Source organism: Corvus moneduloides, chromosome 18 (genome assembly GCF_009650955.1).
Source record: "Corvus moneduloides isolate bCorMon1 chromosome 18, bCorMon1.pri, whole genome shotgun sequence".
Classification (NCBI taxonomy): domain Eukaryota; kingdom Metazoa; phylum Chordata; class Aves; order Passeriformes; family Corvidae; genus Corvus; species Corvus moneduloides.
This window is the reverse complement of record NC_045493.1, coordinates 2,008,511-2,025,433: the sequence shown is the minus strand read 5'-3', so window position 1 is coordinate 2,025,433 and position 16,923 is coordinate 2,008,511. Positions and strand designations below refer to the sequence as shown.

Sequence of the window (16,923 nt, the reverse complement as noted above, 5' to 3'; positions counted from 1 at the left end):
AGTTCTGTGTGGTTTGGGGACAGGGTGCCTCCCCGCCTGGAGCGCTGTGTGTTTCTGTGGGGGCCCTTCAGCTGTCATGGCCTTTCTGCTCATTAGTTGAGTGTTTCAGTCGGTGTTCAGTTGCTTCCCCTGGATTTTCCATGAAGTTCAGTCAGTGACTTCTCCCTGCCCCATCCCCAACCTCAGTTTAGTTGTTGGACCTTGATTTTAAAGTGCTGGACTGGCTGTTTTGAGAACGACTGGTTCTGGCTGTCTCCATCCAGTGCATCCAGCACAATCCCTGCGTTTCTGTTCACCTCATCCACACATTCCCTCAATGGTGAGGATTGAAGCATTTACACTCATTTAAATACTGAAACACCAGTTTGTACCGAGCACAAGGAGCACAGCACTGAAAGTACAAGCAGAGATCAGCATCCTGGAGCTGACACTTTGTACAGCTAAATGAAGATTTCCTGATCAAAGCACAATTCCCGGACTTTGTCTGGATAAAGACTCGAGGATTTAGCCCCTTGTAAGTCTGAGTGATATCCATAAAATGAACAGATAAATCCTGATTTCTTTTTTTTTTTTTAATGCATCTTCCCCAAAGAGGAGCTAGATGAGGTATTTACAGGCAGGGAAGTTCAGGCTGGAGTTGTCATTGATTAATAGCAGGTATCACTTTCTGTGTTGACCCTGGGAATGATAAAGGCTGCTGTGATGTGGCTGATGCATTAAGGACAATATTCCATTGATTGTCTCCTTGGCATGCTCATTAGTGGTGCTCCAGGAGGGGGCAGGCAGGGCAGGGCTGAGCTCGGGGGTGTGCTCAAAGCGAAGCCATTCGATTAAACATGTAGAAAACACTGCTTAATCTAGAGAGGAATCAGAAGGGATCACTCCAATCAAAAGGCATTCCTAGATAAGGCACGTGCTGTTATCCCCATGGCAGGGATGGAAAACAGGAGCAGGAGCTGAGGGAGGTGACAGGAGACACATCTGGGGTGTGGAGATGAGCCATCCTCATGTGAGGAGAGAAGTGACTCCTGCTTGAACAGAAAGTGCTGTTCTGGGGTTTGGGGTTAGGTACTCACCACTGAGAGGGAAAGGAATGAAGACCTGACCTCGGTGTCCAAAGGAGGGACACGAGGATGGGGAAGGGTCTGGAGGGGCCACACAAGGAGCAGCTGAGGGCTCTTGTTCAGCTGGAGCAGAGAACACTGAGCTCAGATCCTCCCCAGGGAGCTGGAACTTCTCCCGAGGGGCAGCTCCGATCTCTGCTCTGTGAGCAGGGACAGCACCCAGGGAGCAGCTGGAGCTGGGCCAGGGCAGGCTCAGGCTGCAGAGCAGGGAAAGGTTCTTCCCCCAGAGGCTGCTGGGCACTGCCCAGGCTCCCCAGGGAATGGGCACGGCCCCGAGGCTGCCAGAGCTCCAGGAGCGTTTGGACAGCGCTGCCAGGGATGCCCAGGCTGGGGCTGTTGGGGTGTCTGTGCAGGGCCTGGGGTGGGCTGGATGGTCCCTGTGGGTCCCTTCCCACTCCGTGGTTCTTAGCTTGTGCCTTGTGGTGCATTTCTGAGCCACCTCAGCGCATGGGTGTGTGGGGTGTCCTTCCCCTTCGTTTTGGGAAGCATCCTGCCCTTCCCGGGAGCGCTGCAGTCCTTAGGGCAGCCAGCAGCCAGCGCAGCCCGCATCCATCCCTCCCTGTCAGCTTTCCAGCGTATTTTCTGGCCTCCTCGTGTGTTCTGGGAAGAGCCCACTAGATGGGGATAGAAGATGTGGGATCTGCTCCAGGCGGGAAGAGCCAGAGGTGCGGGTTCCCAGCCTCCGGCCGGAGGGAGGCCGCTGATTTCAACCACTCCGTGTTTAATCCAAAGCCGTTCCTTTCCCAGCACTCGGATTTTGGAAGTCCGGTGCAGGTGGCCCCTCACCCCGTGCTCTGGGTTGTTTTCCAGACATCCCGTCCGCTACGTGTGGTTCAATTCCCACAGTCTGATCACTGCCAACATCCCCGAGGAGAAGAACCCCCGAGGCTCCAGCATCACTGACGACGACCCCAGCGTGCACCGCAAGTGAGGACCCAGCCCTCAGCAATGTGCTTTGTTTTTAAATAGCGCCCTGAGCACCTGAGTCATCACGCAGAGCACTTACAGAGGGGGTATAGCAGCAAAAAAATAAAACTGAACAAAAGTTGAAGGGTAAGGTTTACAAAACAAGCGATGAATTGGCTCTTGATTCGCTTGAGCACAAAAAAAATGTTTTTTTTTTCTCAGCAGGGGAACATAAAGTCCACTGAAGCCAGGCAGGGAATGCAGCCCTCTCCATGCTCGAAATATTAGTAATGCTGTCTCCTCCTAAAGGAAAACTGCTGGCATTTAAGCTGCAGGTTTTGGTATTTGCATCTCAAATGGCTGTTAGTGCTAATTGAACTATCAAATACCAGTGTATTTATCTTCCCCCGTGCTGGAGAGCCTGGAGATGTTTCAGCAGATGACAGTCACGTCTCTGCAGGGCTGGAGGGAATGATTCACCAGCCCTTCCCAGCCTTGCTGGGTCCCTGGGAGGAGACAGGAGGGAGTTTTCCTGCTTAAAAGTGCTCAGCCTCCCGCAGAAGGGATGGGGGTTTTTATCAGTTTTTTCAGCCTTTTTCAGTTCAGATGATTTTTATGGTGATTTCCACCTCTGTTTGCTTTCCCACTGAGGTGACATGGTGTGTGCTGGTTGTTTTCCGTGCAGGTACCGAGGGATCATTTATTGCTACGAGTTCTCCGTGGACCAGCTGGCTGTGGAGAGCGTCCTCCCCATCTGCCGCTCCTCCTACGACGAGCTGACAGGTTACAACTACAACATCGGCCTGGCGGTGCCCTACGACAGCATCTAGGGGACCCCTCGGCTTCTGGGGCCAGTCAGGGCCACGGGTGAAGGAAAATCCATGTGGGACAAGCACCCAAAAGTTGGTGTTGGCTGCACCAGTGGGCTGGGATTTGCCAAAGGCCTGGGGATGTGAACCCAAACAGAGCGTGGCTGCTCTGGAGCATCCCTCTGGAATGTGGTGTTCTCTGGACATGTCCAGGGGTCCAGCCTGGTGGAGTGCAGAGGCTTAGGAGGGAAAGGGAGCACTGCAGGGTAAACAAAAGTATTCCTGCTGCTTGTGGGAAAGATGCTGCAGGTCCCGTCTTGGTCGGGAAGCCAGAGTGGGACACTGGAGGGGTGGGAGGCTGGGAGCTCTCTGAGGAGTTCTGGCCTACCCCAAGAGGGAAAAGAATCACCAAGGACTCGGGAAAAGCATGTGCTGAGCCACATGTTTGAAATGTCTTTCCTGGTAATGAGCTGCTCATTTTTGTTTTCCTTGGAGTGCGTTGGAATGTGCCTGGGAACAGGACAGGACCATGCACAAAAGGTTACAGTGGCTGGGAGAGGGATTGGGATGGAGAGAGGGAGGGGAAGGTTCCCTAGGCCAGGCTGGATGCTTGGGAACTCAGCAGGCCACACACACATCAAAATTATTTTAGAGTAAATTATTTTTTTAATTCTTTAAAATCCTGGATTAAATGTTTTCTAATTGTATATGTACCTCTGTCTGTGGGATTTTGTTCCTGAGCCTTTTCGGGTGAACTGCCCCCTGTTCACTGGGACAAAGGGCTGGCTCAGGTTGTCAGGTGTGTTCTTTGCTGGATCATGTCCTTCCACAGCACCTGGAGGGTTTCCAGTGCTGTCCTTGCTTCCAAGCTGGGAATTGATCATGGAACAGCAGGGATGACGTGGCTGCAGTGCCGTGCCTGGGTATTGAGCCCCAAAGCTGTGGGGAAGCGGCAGGTGAAGGGCAGGAGGTGCTGTTCAGGTGGAAGTGAGGAGTGAGGCTTTGCCTTAAGCCCAAGTAGTACTGACAGGTAAAACCAGTTTGGGGAACAAGAGCTCCAGTCCTGCATGGATCTTTTTACTGATGTAAAATGATTTTATTGTGATTTGCCCTTGTAAAACTCACTGGTGCAAAGCAAAGCTGTGTCACTTCTGTTTAAGTTGAGGTTGAGTTTTAACTCGGCACCTTTTTCCTGGCTTAGTGGAATCAGTGCCGAGTACTGGGGAGAGGTGTGGGAATGTGCCCAGACCTGCGGGAGAGGGGCTGGGCTGGCACTTCAGCCCTGTCCAGTCACTGAGGCAGCCCTCAGCTGCATTTCACAGCTCTTCCTTCCTTTCCCATGACCCCTAAGCCAAAATTTCACATTTTAGGTATTTAAGTTACCTTTTCCCATGTGAAGGATATGCAAAAAGTGCAAGGGGCAAAGCTATTCTGTCTGACCAATAAATTTGATCTCTCATAAAGCTTTGATCTTCTTTTTTTTTATTCCCCTGCCCTTCTGGGAAGCCAGCTCCCTCCCTCCATTCCTGGAAGAGCAGGAAGTGTCACGGATACACAGTTTGGACAAGAGTTCAGCCGAAACCTGACAAATAAATAATGGTTTCTGTAGCATAAATGACTTTGGGGGTTGCTCCAACCCTGTGACTTCTGCCATGTGCTGAGCCGGGAGAGCTCCCATGTCATTGTTCTCCCTTCTCCTTATCTCGCCTCATTATCTGGGAACAGCTTTGTTCCTCCTTCATCTCCCTGCTGCAAGGAACAGATAAGTTCGTGTGGTGCCCACGTGAGCCCCTTTTCCCGTAGTCAACCTCCACATTCCTCCTTCTCCCTCTGCTCCTGCTCATGTGGAGGTCCTGGAGCTGCTGGGAAGGGCATTTGCAGCACCTGCATGAGCAGGTGTTTGCTTTCTGGGTACAAGTCCAGCTCCAGCAGAGGTGGAACTCTCTGTCCCCACAGCTCACAGTCTGGATGCAGCTCTGCCAGGGCTGTGGTCCCTTGGGCCTTTTCCCTGGGTGTGGAGTTAATTTAGGAAGGTTGCACCATGGCAGAGGGTTGTGTGCACTCCTCGTGCAGATGAGGGCGCTCAGGCTGCTGGAGAGTATCCAGTGTCGGGAGTTTTTGGGAAGGGATGTTGTCCCAATTCCCTGGCTGCTCATTAGTGTTGTGCTGGAGTGGAGCAACCACCAGCGAGGCCGCTGAGATTTGGGATTAGGGGGCACTGAAATGGAGCCTCTTCCTTCATTTCAAGAGCAGAAATGGGGTCGCCATCCAACCTTTACTGGGGATAGAAGCCGCTTGGAGCTTCCCAGCCCACTGGTACGGGTCAGTGGCCGGGAGGGGCCCAGTGTTGTGTCCCACAGGTCAGGGGTGGGCACTGAGAAGGGACAAATTTGCCTTGGATGGGCTCGGGCTGGAGTGGAGGAGCTGCAGTCAGGACACGTTGGACCAGTGTGGACTGAGCTGGCAGAGGTCAGGCTGAAGGTCGGGCTCACACTGGTGCCACCTGCCAGGCTGGTGGCCCTCAGACAGGCCAGGTGCTCGGGGACAGCTAAAGAGTCCAAAGGCATCAGAGTTCGGCATGAAAAGCCTCGAGAATTCTAGTGTCTGTTGTTGGTGGCAGCGATCCTCAGCTACAAAGAGATGTCTGTGTCCTCCAGAGAAGGATCCCTGCTCCAAAGAGAATGTGGGATCAAAGGGGAGCTGTGTGTGTATCACACCCCCAGCCGTGCCCGGCTCCGGAGCTGTGGCCGCAGGAGCAGCTCCAGGGGCGTCTGGCACAGCCATCCTGGTGGGAAGGACACAGCTGCAGAGCCCTGCTGGAAAATCCCCAGTGCCCCTCCTCTGACCCTGGGTCAATCCAGCAGCACAGGCCCCACAAAGTGCTTCTTGCCTCTGTTTTGTGTCCTCAATCACCTTGGCAATGCGGGAAGAGCAATTTCGGGGTTTTGGGGGCTGCCATCCCTCTCCTGATCTGGGGAGTGGTGGGAGGAGGAGCAGGGGGTGCTCTTTGTACAGAGAGGGACTCTGAACTCCCTTTCTCTCCCACCTTGTGGCCTTTCCCACCGAGCCTCTGCTTTCCTGCCCTGCCCTCCTCTGTCACTCCCTGTCCCAGCTGCTGTCACAGAGGGGTGAACGCAGGGGCACTGAAGTGGTGCAAGAACTTGTTCATGTCCTCTCTGCCCCCTCTTTTCCTCCAGTGGCATTTGCCTGCTCATTTCCAGCTTCTGTGGATGGCCCTAAAACCTCCAGGTACTTGGAGCTGGTGTCCTCCCAGCCCCTCCCTGTCCCCTCAGGTACCTCTGGGACTGGTCCCTGCTGCCGGAGGGGAAGGTGGGGCAGCAGTGACTGCAAACCCCATAAGCAGATGAAGTACTGGTGGATTATGCAAGAGAAACCGGGGGAAAGAGCCTGTTCCGAGTCAGGATTTGTACCACTGGCAGAGTTTTATCCAGAAATGTGGACCTCGAGCCTCAGGGCCAAATTCCTCTTCATGGAAGAGCTTCAGGTGGGGGGTTCCTCTGTCACTGCCTCGGACAGTGCCCTCAAAGGAACGAGGAGCTCCCCAAAATTCAGCTTAGAAATACCAGCTGCAAGTGGCTGCCGGCTCCCTGGCTGTGGGGTCTGTGCTGCCTCCTGCTCTCCTGCTCTTCCCTCCCTCCCTGGGCAGGTGTCCCCTTGTTTGGTCTCTCCTGCCATCCCCAAGCTCCAGCGTGGCTGACGGATGAGGGGGAGCAGTGGGGAGATGGGTCAAGCTGTGTCCCCTCTGTTCCAATGCCCACCTGCCCCGAGGCCCTGCCCTGCAGTCCTGGGGTCACTCAGTGTCCCTCTTCAGTGCTGGGGTCACTCAGTCCCCCTCTCCAATCCCAGGAGCTGCCGCTCTCTCCGATGCTGCTCAGCCTTGATCAGCCTCCCTGGAGTTTTCCAATAAAGCAGCTTCAATTTTCCAATTACCCTCTGCTGACCACTGCTGGGATCTGCCACGGAGCTTTGTGCCACATCCCAGGGCTTGGCATCTTGGCCCCACAGCAGAACCATTATCCTTTATGGAACACTTTGCAGGATTTTGCTGCAGCAGAAGTGTCGCCCTTGCCAGGTTTCCCGGGGCTCTGCCAGATTTTCCTGTGATTTCCAGGATTATTCTCCTTCTCTCGCTGGGCTTTGCTGTGTGCAACATCAACACCGTGTTGGTGCCTGCCGTGGGAGTGATGCTCCTGGCCAGCCCTGGGGCTCCTTTGCTGGGCTGAGGATCAGCCTTAACTTCCCTCTCCCTCCTGCTCTCCCCTCATCCCATTTCCCGCAGAGAATTCCCAACACAAGCAAAGAGAGAACGCCGCAGCCAGTTTGTGTTGGGCCCTTCCTCTGCTTCCCAAACTCCCACACTTTCCTTGCCACTTAACAGAATATCCAGGGAGCAGCTAATTAGCTCAAGGGATAATAATTATCCTCTCATCCATCCCCTTCACTCCTCCTGCCCTCTCCTTCCCTGCACTGCAGGGCACACCCAGCCCTTGCTGGTGTGGATCCTCTTGGATGATTCCTCCAAGGAAATTGGGGTGTGGAGGGGGAGTGGGACCCTGATCTTGTGGCAACCCTTGCAGCCCCAGCTGCGAGATCTAGGGCCAGAAAAGGACCTTTCAGACACCCAGCGCTGTGACTGGGAGCACGGAGCTTGCAGCTGGATTAGGGAGTGGGATGGTCCCGCAGTGTCTGTGTGGAAATTTCAGTGGGAAAACAGGGAAAGGAGCCTGGCTCGGCTGCGGAAACCTGAGGATTTGGGGAGGAGCTGGATGTTGTGCCCTCGTGTGCACGGGGTGGGGAGGGAGCACGGAGGGTCTGGCACGGAGAAGAGGAGGGGCAGGATGAGAGATTCAGGAGCAGGAGCAGGAGGAGGAGGAGGTTCCCCTGCCCGGGCGATGCCGATGTGGCGCCCGGGAGATGGGGATGCCCGAGGGTGCCCAGAGGAGCCCGAGGAGAGCAGGAGGGGATCCCAGAGCCCTGCAAACGCAGAGCGGGCCATGGGGAGCACCAGGAGCCCTGCAGGGCCCGAACGGCTCCTCTGGGAGAGCCGGGAGCTCCATCCCCTCCCAATCCCCGGCTCTCCCACCCAGCCCGGCTCCAGCTCCCCTTGCCAGCACCTCAGCCCCTGAACCAACCCCACAGGCGGCGGCAGCGCCGTCCCACGGCTCTGTGGGACATTCCCAGCTCCGTCCCCGCGGCCCCGGGCTGAGCCCCGGGCCGGCCGCGGTGCAGCCGAGCAGAGCAGGTCCCTCCAGGCAGGGAAGCGCGGTCCTTGTCCCGCTGCCGCGGCTCCGGGAGCTGCTCCGCACCGAGCTCCAGCAGCTCCGAACCGACACCGGGGGCTTCGGAGGGGACAGAGCCTGGGAGGGGAGCCCTCACTGCGCCCTCGGTGTGGGGGTGCCCGAGCAGAGACCCCCAATAAGGTGGAAAAGAGGGAAAAAGCGCTGTTGCCCTGAGGCAGGGATGGAGGGAGGGGGTGACAGCAGGGCCGGGTGGCCCCGCACCCATCGCTGCCTGCAGCCCCTCCCGCTGCCGGCTGCGCTGCGGGGCTGTTCCCACCGCGTGTTCGTGTCACCGGGGGAAGCTATTTTTTGATAAAACAAATAAAGCTTCCCTGCTTTTCTAAAAATAGCCATTGCCCTTTTTTCTCCCCCTCCCTCCCTCCCTCCCCAGCTCAGGCTGCCTTAGAGACAGAAACCCGCCTGGAGCCATCCAGTTATTAATACCAGTAAACAACCCCTCGTCTCCGGTGCCTTGTTCTAGCGGGAACATGTGGGGGCAGGAGCCACCTGGTTGCCAGGAGCCCACGTCCCCGCGTCCCCGCGTCCCTGCTGCCTGCTCCGGGCTCCTCCTGCCTGGCTCTGGCCGGCAGGCACAGCCCGGGGTGCTGGTTTGGGATTAAACTGGGAATATTCCTTGTGTCGCTGCCATCACCTTCACTGTAGGATGCAGAGTGGGATGTGGTTGTCCTTTTAGGGGCTGAGCGTGCTGCCTTCACCTCCTGCCCCTCAGCATCCCCATCCCTGCCTGTCCCCACGGCCTGGGATCGATCAGTCCAAGCTGGGCAGCTCCTTCCCCAGAGCAGCGTGTGGCAGAGGCTAAAAAATCCAGATTTGTGGGGAAACCAGGATTTGTGGAGGCTTTCTGCTCAGGGAAACACTCCACCAAGGAGTGATGGATGGACTGAGTATTTCTCAGCGAGGACTAAAAAGAGAAATATCTTTTATTACAGATAAAAGCCTCTGATGTTTCTAGAGAGCAAAGGGCAGCCCCAGCACAGGCAGAGCCATGGAGCTGGGAGCCAGGTGCCAGGACATGGAGCTGCTGCTGGGTCCTCTTCCTCCTCCTCCTCCTCATCCTCCTCCTCCTGCCCTCCTCAGTAGCAGTGAGCGATGGTGTCCATGTTGAGGAAGCGCACGTGCATCTTGGTCTCTATGTCGATGCCCTGCCACATCTGCCAGGGGAAGGGGCTGAGCAGCGCCAGGGTCAAAGCCCAGCTCCCTGTGCCCACCCAGCTCCCTGTGCCCACCCCGGTCCCTCTGCCCACCCCAGTCCCTCCTCCCAGGGACATGAGTGGAGACATCACCGACCTTCAGGAAATCCTCGAAGGTGATGCCCTCGTACACCTGGTCCGGGCCCTGTCGTGGTGAGAGAGGAAACACTGAGGCTGCCCCGGGTGATGTGGGAAGGGGTGGCCCAGGGCTGTCCCCTGGGGCTGAGGGACAGGTGGGTTCCCAGTGCTGGCCCTGCCCTGTACCCCATGGCCAGCCCAGAATTGGTCCCCAAACCCCCAAGGCTGCAAGGAACAGCCTTTTCCATGAGCAGTAAGGATGGAGTTTATGGGATACTGTTTGCTGATCCCCCTTGGGCTCTTCTCATGAGAAAACACCACCCTGGAAGCTGCTGCCTGAAAACCAATCCCTGGCCAAAGCAGCTCTGGGACAGGGGAGGTGCCCTGGGAAGCAGGGACCTCTTCCAGCCCCATTCTTGATGCCCCCACAGCCCCTCAGTGGGGCCCTGGCAGAGCAGGGAAGCAGCTCCCAGCACAGGCTCCCACCATTTGTCCCACACAGATGCTGGCTGCCTCCATCATGGCCCCGTCGGCGATGGACCGAGCTGACTCCTTCTCCAGGTGGGGGTTCCCCGACAGCAGCTCCTCCACCACCTGCAAGGCAGAGGGTCAGCGCCAGGCCAGGGAATTGGGGGGGACGGGGCAGGAGGGGCCACGCGTTACATTTCTGTACTCCTGCAGCGTGATCTTCCCGTCGTGGTCCGAGTCGTACATGTGGAACAGGACTGGGAGGGACGAGAGGAGCGTGGCAGGGTCAGGGCAGACCCTTCCCACCCCAGCCCCAAACCCCAGGCCCTGGGAAAGCCTCACATTTGAGTTTCTCCTTCCGGAACCGGTCGAGCTGCTCCTCATCCATGTTCATCTCGATGGGTCTGAAGTAGGACATGATAGTCAGGAAGTCCTCGAAGTTGATCTCATCCGCCAGCCCATCCGACTCCTGCCGCAGGTTCCTGGGGGTGCCGGAGCCCACGGTGATGGGAATCCCCCAGCCACCCACTCCCAAGCCCATCACATGCCCCCCCAAAGCTTTAGGACTGGTTTGTCACTAAGACTCAGCTTAAATGTCTGATTTTCCACCCGGTTCCACCCCAGCCTTTGGGGAGAAGATCCCTGCCCAGCCCCATCCTGCTTCCAGAGGATAAATCATCCCTCCCCGGGTGCTGGGGGGTTCTCACCGCTTGTCAAAAAAGGCGTGGACGATTTTCCCTCTGATTGGGTTGAACTCCAGGTCGGGAATGCTGTCAAAGTTCTCTTTGCTGCGAAAGGGACAGAGACAGCCCGGAGCGTGAGGGACCCGCGGAGGAGGGAGGGGCTCCGACAGCCACCGGGAGACCCCACCCCTTCCTTCCAAAGCAATCGTGGAAAAACAAAGAGGTTTTGGATAAAAACCCCTTTTTGCTGCCATTCACACTGGGAGTAAGTCTGTGCTCAGGGATTTTGTCCCACTAAAACGGGTCTTTGGGAAGCCCTTAGGATGACGCCGGGGCCCTTTGCATGGCTCCCTCTGCCATGATTTTTAGGGTTTTCCCGGGCTAAAGGCCTCAAACAGGGCTCGGCAAGGCACAGGAAGGAGCTCCTGCTGTCCAGCCTCCCCTCGGCTTCGTGCTGAGCCCGTGCTGGTCATTGCTCTCCACGATTTATAAAGCAAATGAGGCAAGAAATCACCCCCGGCAGGGGGGGAGCAGCAGCGGGGGCTCGGAGCTCTCCCGAGGTGCCCAATTCCCCGCGCAGCCACCCCGGAGAGAACAAGAGCAGCGGCAGGTCCCGCTTGCTCCCTCCCCAAAACTGGTTTTAAAGCTGGGGGGTGATGAGGTGTTTGCCAGAGCTCCGAGGCCGCTGCGTCCTTGTGGTTTTCCTGGGATTATTTGCAAGGCCACGCTGCCAGAGCTGCCTCAGCACGGCCGGGGAAGGACGCTCGGAATCACAGCCCTGGACTGGCACCCTTGGGAGCCCAGGGAAGGGGGGACATGCTCTGGGCAGCCCCGGCACTGGGGCTGGAGCTGCAGTGGGGCTGGAGCTGCAGTGGGGCTGGAGTTGCCGTGGGGCTGGAGCTGCAGTGGGGCTGGAGTTGCAGTGGGGCTGGAGCTGCAGTGGGGCTGGAGTTGCCGTGGGGCGGGAATTGCAGTGGGGCTGGAGCTGCAGTGGGGCTGGAGTTGCCGTGGGGCTGGAGTTGCTGTGGGGCTGGAGTTGCCGTGGGGCGGGAGTTGCCGTGGGGCTGGAGTTGCAGTGGGGCTGGAGTTGCCGTGGGGCTGGAGCTGCAGTGGGGCTGGAGTTGCTGTGGGGCTGGAGTTGCCGTGGGGCGGGAATTGCAGTGGGGCTGGAGCTGCAGTGGGGCTGGAGTTGCCGTGGGGCGGGAGTTGCCGTGGGGCTGGAGTTGCCGTGGGGCTGGAGCTGCAGTGGGGCTGGAGTTGCTGTGGGGCTGGAGTTGCCGTGGGGCTGGAGCTGCAGTGGGGCTGGAGTTGCCGTGGGGCGGGAATTGCAGTGGGGCTGGAGCTGCAGTGGGGCTGGAGTTGCCGTGGGGCTGGAGTTGCAGTGGGGCTGGAGTTGCCGTGGGGCTGGAGCTGCAGTGGGGCTGGAGTTGCAGTGGGGCTGGAGTTGCCGTGGGGCGGGAATTGCAGTGGGGCTGGAGCTGCAGTGGGGCTGGAGTTGCCGTGGGGCTGGAGCTGCAGTGGGGCTGGAGTTGCCGTGGGGCGGGAATTGCAGTGGGGCTGGAGCTGCAGTGGGGCTGGAGTTGCCGTGGGGCGGGAATTGCAGTGGGGCTGGAGTTGCCGTGGGGCTGGAGTTGCAGTGGGGCTGGAGTTGCCGTGGGGCTGGAGTTGCAGTGGGGCTGGAGTTGCAGTGGGGCTGGAGTTGCAGTGGGGCTGGAGCTGCAGTGGGGCTGGAGCTGCAGTGGGGCTGGAGTTGCCGTGGGGCTGGAGTTGCCGTGGGGCTGGAGTTGCAGTGGGGCTGGAGTTGCCGTGGGGCTGGAGTTGCAGTGGGGCTGGAGTTGCCGTGGGGCTGGAGCTGCAGTGGGGCTGGAGCTGCAGTGGGGCTGGAGTTGCTGTGGGGCTGGAGTTGCTGTGGGGCTGGAGCTGCAGTGGGGCTGGAGCTGCAGTGGGGCTGGAGTTGCCGTGGGGCTGGAGTTGCCGTGGGGCTGGAGCTGCCGTACCGGATCGTCAGCTGGTCCTGGCTCAGCTGCTTGAAGCGCCGGTGCAGGTGCTCAATCTGTTCAGAGGTGACTGCCAGGCAAAGGAGAGAGGTGACAGGGGCTGAGCCCCAGGGGACCCTCGGGACACCCCTCTGTGCCTGTCTCCACACCCCCAGCAGCGAGGCAGGGTCCTGGGCACAGCTGTGCCACCCCATTCCCCTCTGGTGGCCCCATGCAGCCCCACGAGGCCCGGCTGTGTCCCTGCATGCCCCGTGCTGGCTGCAGGGTGGTGCCAAGGGCTGCTTTATCCCCTGTCCTGGTCTGCAGGAAATTCCCTGGCCCAGCATGGCACGGAATGGCACAGAGGGATCCCAGTCCCCAGGTCAGGATCCTTGGGGTCAGTCCTTGGAACTGGCTTGGCCATTTTGTTTGGGGTTGTCGGCACCATCCTGACCTGCCCCGGGACATCCACTGCCATGGCTGCTGCAGGGAATAGCTCTGGGATCAGCAATCCTGGCAGCAGGGACCTGCCCCTGGCCAGAGAAGAGGGAAGGACATGGAGGGGGCACAGCAGCACCCCAGAATCAACGCCTGGCTTTGAAATTGCTGCCACTGCTTGGGGTGAGCCACAAAGCCTCGCGGTGGGCACTGCCGCAGGGATGCACTAACCCCATCCCGGGGCAGGGGCCGGAAGGGGGGACCAGCAGCTCCCTTTGAGCCCCACGAGCACTGGGGTTCCAGCCTGAGGCTCAGCAGCACCTCCTCGCTGTCCTAAGCCCCGGCACATGTGAGTTTATCTTCCCCAGCTGTTCCCCAGGGGCTGTAACTGAGCTCTAACCCCCCCAGGGCCTGACTCTTGTGCAAATATTGACAGGGGCCATTCCCAGGAGCCAGGGAAGTGCTTTGGAGCTGGGGGAGAATCTGTCTGGGCACCAGCTGGACCCACAGGCTCCTGCAGCCCTGGCTGGGGCCCGGCACGGAGCAGGGCTGCCCTGGCTGCTGGAAATCAGCCACCCCTGGCATCATGGAGAGACAGAAAACCACATTAAAGTATCACTGAGGGGTTGCAAAGGGTTAATTGCTGCAAGACAGCAGGGTCGGAGCTGGGCTTCGCTGCCTCCCGAGCTGCCTTTTATGATGTTTAAATAATGTCCTTTGCATTCCTGACTGCTGCTTCACAGCCTGGAAATAGCAACGGTATTGATCAGCGAGGCTGAGCCTCCACAGACCTCTGATAACAGCCTGGAAACCCATCTGGGCCGGGTCCTGGGGCCCTGGGCCTGCCCGGATCCCCGGCAGCACCTTTGCAGGACGGGCTTCAAACCCCCTTTCTTCAACCCCCCTTAACCCCACTGGCCCCCAGGTGATGATGCCCAGGCCTCACTGATTCATCCATTGGATGTTTTCTCCCCTAATCTCTCCTGGCTGCTGCTCTGCTGCACTCATGGGAACTTTTCTCGGACTTTGCTTTCCAGTTTTGGCCATGGAGCAGTGACCTTTCACTTCCTGCTTTGACGACATCGCTGTCACCATGGGAGCAGCTGGGCCACCGAGCCTTCAGCATCTGGGATGTGGGTGCACACCAGAAAGCTTTGATCTCTCAGAAAAATGTCCCAGGCACCAAGAGGAACAAGAACTGGGGTCAGTGGCTGGATGCTCGTGGTTGGGCCAGCCCTGCAAGGCTGGCTGAGGCTTTTCCTCCCTCTTTCCCTAATCCCAGGTCTACCTCTCAGGTCTCTCAGGATCGCTCTGTCCTGTGAAAGGTGGCAGCGCTCGGCTACTTTCCAGGAAAAAAGGGAAAATCTGCACAAAAGGCAAAAGCTTTGCTGGAAGAAGGGCTGGCTCAAGGGCAGCAGAGGCTGCTCGTGTCCCTGAGAAGCATCCTGATGCTACAGGCCCGTGTCCAAGCACGGCAGTCTCCGCTAATGGGGGGAGAACAGGATTTAAACCAAAGGGAGCTGGGCCAGCTGTTCCCAGCCTTGTGTGGTTTGTGCTGCTTGAGCAGAGGGCATCCCACAGGAAAGAGGCACTGGGGGGCTCAGCCCTCCCCGTGGGACCAGCCTGGGTGTAGGGAATGGCCGCAGCATCCCGGGAAGAGCCGCTTCACCCCCGACAGACGCTGCTGCAGCTTTGGGATGGAGCACACAGAGGGAGGGAGGGAGGGGAACCGGCCCCAGTGCCCCGAGCAGCCCCTCAGGGTGCCCCTCCAGGAGGGACAAGGCAAAGGAACGGGCCATGGGCACGTCCAGGTGGCTCTGCCCTGTCCCTGCTCCTCCCAGGGGACCGAGGGTGGCTGCAATGCCCCGCACGAGGTTGGACCGCAGCAGCAGGGCTGTAGATGCCCTGAATTCCCAGGGGGTTTGGTAGCAGCCACAGCACGGTGGGAGCTCTGTGAATCCCACCGGGAGCACAGGACGTGCACCCCAGTCGTGGCTTGGAGTCAGGGACTCCCTCTGCCCTCCCTGCTCTGGTTCCAATGAGATTTTTAGGTGCTGCCCTCACCAACCCTTCCTGGGGCTGATTCACGGAGCACCGGGGCAGGTGCCACCTGTGCCTGAGGGGCTGCTGCAGGGTCCCTGGGCCAGGGGGTACCCCAAAAACCTCCTCCCATCCTGGGCTGCCAGGCTGGCACCCCGCGGGCTCCCCAAGCTCCTGAGTCCAGCCCGGGGTGCTCAGTGGGGTGCGGGGGGCTCAGCCCTTCCTGGGGGAGGAGGAGAAGGGATGAAAGGAGATGTGACCCCAGGAGCAGCAGCAGCACTGGACCCTCTCGACCCCCGCTTTGGCCGTGGGCAGAGCGGCCCCTCAGCCCTCGCTCCATCGCAGCCGCTCAGCACGGCCGGAGCCGGAGGATCCGGATGGGAGCTCCCCGATCTCCGTGCCCGGAGCTCGCCACGTCCTGTAGCGGTGACGCTTCCCAGGAAGGACACGACCACCCCGCCCTACGTCCCGACCCCTGCGGGGAGCCCTGGGCCGTGTCCCTGCTCCTTCCCCTGCGGTTGCGGCCCGGGACAGCCCCGAGGTGCCGCGGCCCGGTGGCTCCGGGGCAGAGCAGCCGTGCGGGGACAATTCCCTGCCCCGGTGGCGCGGGTGGGCAGAGCCGTGCCGGGGCTCGCACGTGTGGCCGCTCGACGTCCCGGCTCGTGGCATTGTGGCGCCGGGGACTCTCTGGTGACATTCCTACACCCTCTCCTCTCATCCCCTGTCCCCGCGCCATCCCCCGGGTGTCACATCCTGCTCTCCCTCCACCCCAGGTGACACCTTTGCACCCTCCCCGAGTGACATCTCCTGCATCCTCCCCGCGGGTGACACGACACGTCCTGCATCCCCCTCCCTGCTCGAGCGCCACCTCCTGCAGCCCCCCGCCCACCCAGGTGACATTTCCTGTACACCCCCCTCCCTCCCTCCCCGGGTGACACCTCCTGCACCCCCGCGGGTGACGTGTCCCCTGCGGGGCCGGACACCCCGCGTTCCCTCCGGCAGCGCGGCCGGAGGCTCCGGGCCGGGGTGAGGCGGGGGGCGGCAGCGGCAGCGCCCGGCCGAGGTGCTCGCGGGTCCCCGGTACTCACAGCCCGTCCTGTCCGCCAGCTCCCGCATCTCGGCGGGCACGGAGTGCGCGGAGCCCATCCCGGGCCGTGCCGGGAGCGGCGCCGCGGGCGCTGCACCGGAGCCGCCGCCGCTTTTAAGGGCGGGCGCGGCGAGGAGGCGGCGGCGGCGCGGCGGCCCCGGGTCCCTGCGCGCCCCCGCCCAGAGGCAGCGCCGGGAGCGCCGGGGGTGGCACCCGCTGGGAGCGGGGACAGCCCCGGAGCGGCTGGTGGCACCTGGAGCCCGGCTGTGCCCCGCTCGCGGCTCTGGGGCGGTCCCTGGGAGAAGGGCACGGAGCTGCCCCCTGGATCCCAACGCGGGAATGGGGGCCGGGGGCTCGCCGTGGAGCCCCTGCAGCGGCTCCCACCTGAGCCCCGCGGCTGCCCCAGCCCTGGCACTGCCCGGGCTGTGCCACCCTGGATGGGGACAGACAAAGGAGGATGCACAGAGGAGACCCAGGACCCCCAAAGGGAGGGGGGAGGGTCTTGCCCAGGAGGGAGTTTTGGCAGAGCCCCGTGCAGAGGGGGGGGATTCTGTCACCATCGCCCTCCCTGCCAGACTGGCACTGGCAGGGACACGTCACCCTCCCACGGGCGCGGGGAAGAGCAAAGCCCTTCCAGGAGGGAAGGAGAGGGTTGGGAGGCAGCTCAAACAGCACAGCACACCGCGGCAGTAGGTAGCAAGTCAGTGTTGTTTATTTGTTTAAAGCCAAATACAAACAGGAAAGGAATGAAATCATTTCCAGCCTCCAGCTGTCCAGGAAAATACCTGTTTATAAATAAAAAC

General features: G+C 59.8%; 2 protein-coding genes across 5 annotated transcripts in view; one reads left to right on the top strand and one right to left on the bottom strand.

The window, feature by feature from the left end:
- FBXW8 (F-box and WD repeat domain containing 8) overlaps positions 1-4,302 on the top strand; it is a 57,426-nt gene extending 53,124 nt beyond the window's left edge. Inside the window, 2 exon segments of the mRNA XM_032128335.1 lie at positions 1,935-2,051; positions 2,716-4,302. Of these exon segments, the coding sequence (XP_031984226.1) occupies positions 1,935-2,051; positions 2,716-2,860 (262 nt within the window). The 3' untranslated portion in view covers positions 2,861-4,302.
- Positions 4,303-9,062: 4,760 nt separating this feature from the next.
- On the bottom strand, positions 9,063-16,252 carry TESC (tescalcin). Of its 4 annotated transcripts, none has more exons than XM_032128245.1 (8): positions 16,122-16,250; positions 12,577-12,646; positions 10,604-10,684; positions 10,239-10,300; positions 10,092-10,153; positions 9,915-10,022; positions 9,448-9,495; positions 9,063-9,311 (listed from the first exon to the last, which is right to left on the bottom strand). In XM_032128245.1, exons 1-8 carry the CDS (start codon positions 16,177-16,179, stop codon positions 9,234-9,236), a joined length of 567 nt encoding a protein of 188 aa, XP_031984136.1. In that variant the 5' UTR covers positions 16,180-16,250; the 3' UTR covers positions 9,063-9,233. The 4 variants fall into 4 exon arrangements, with proteins under 4 accessions (XP_031984136.1, XP_031984134.1, XP_031984137.1 ...); XM_032128243.1 differs by having other exon boundaries at positions 10,239-10,378; positions 16,122-16,249; XM_032128246.1 differs by lacking the exon at positions 10,092-10,153 and having other exon boundaries at positions 16,122-16,252.
- Positions 16,253-16,923: the final 671 nt, after the last annotated feature.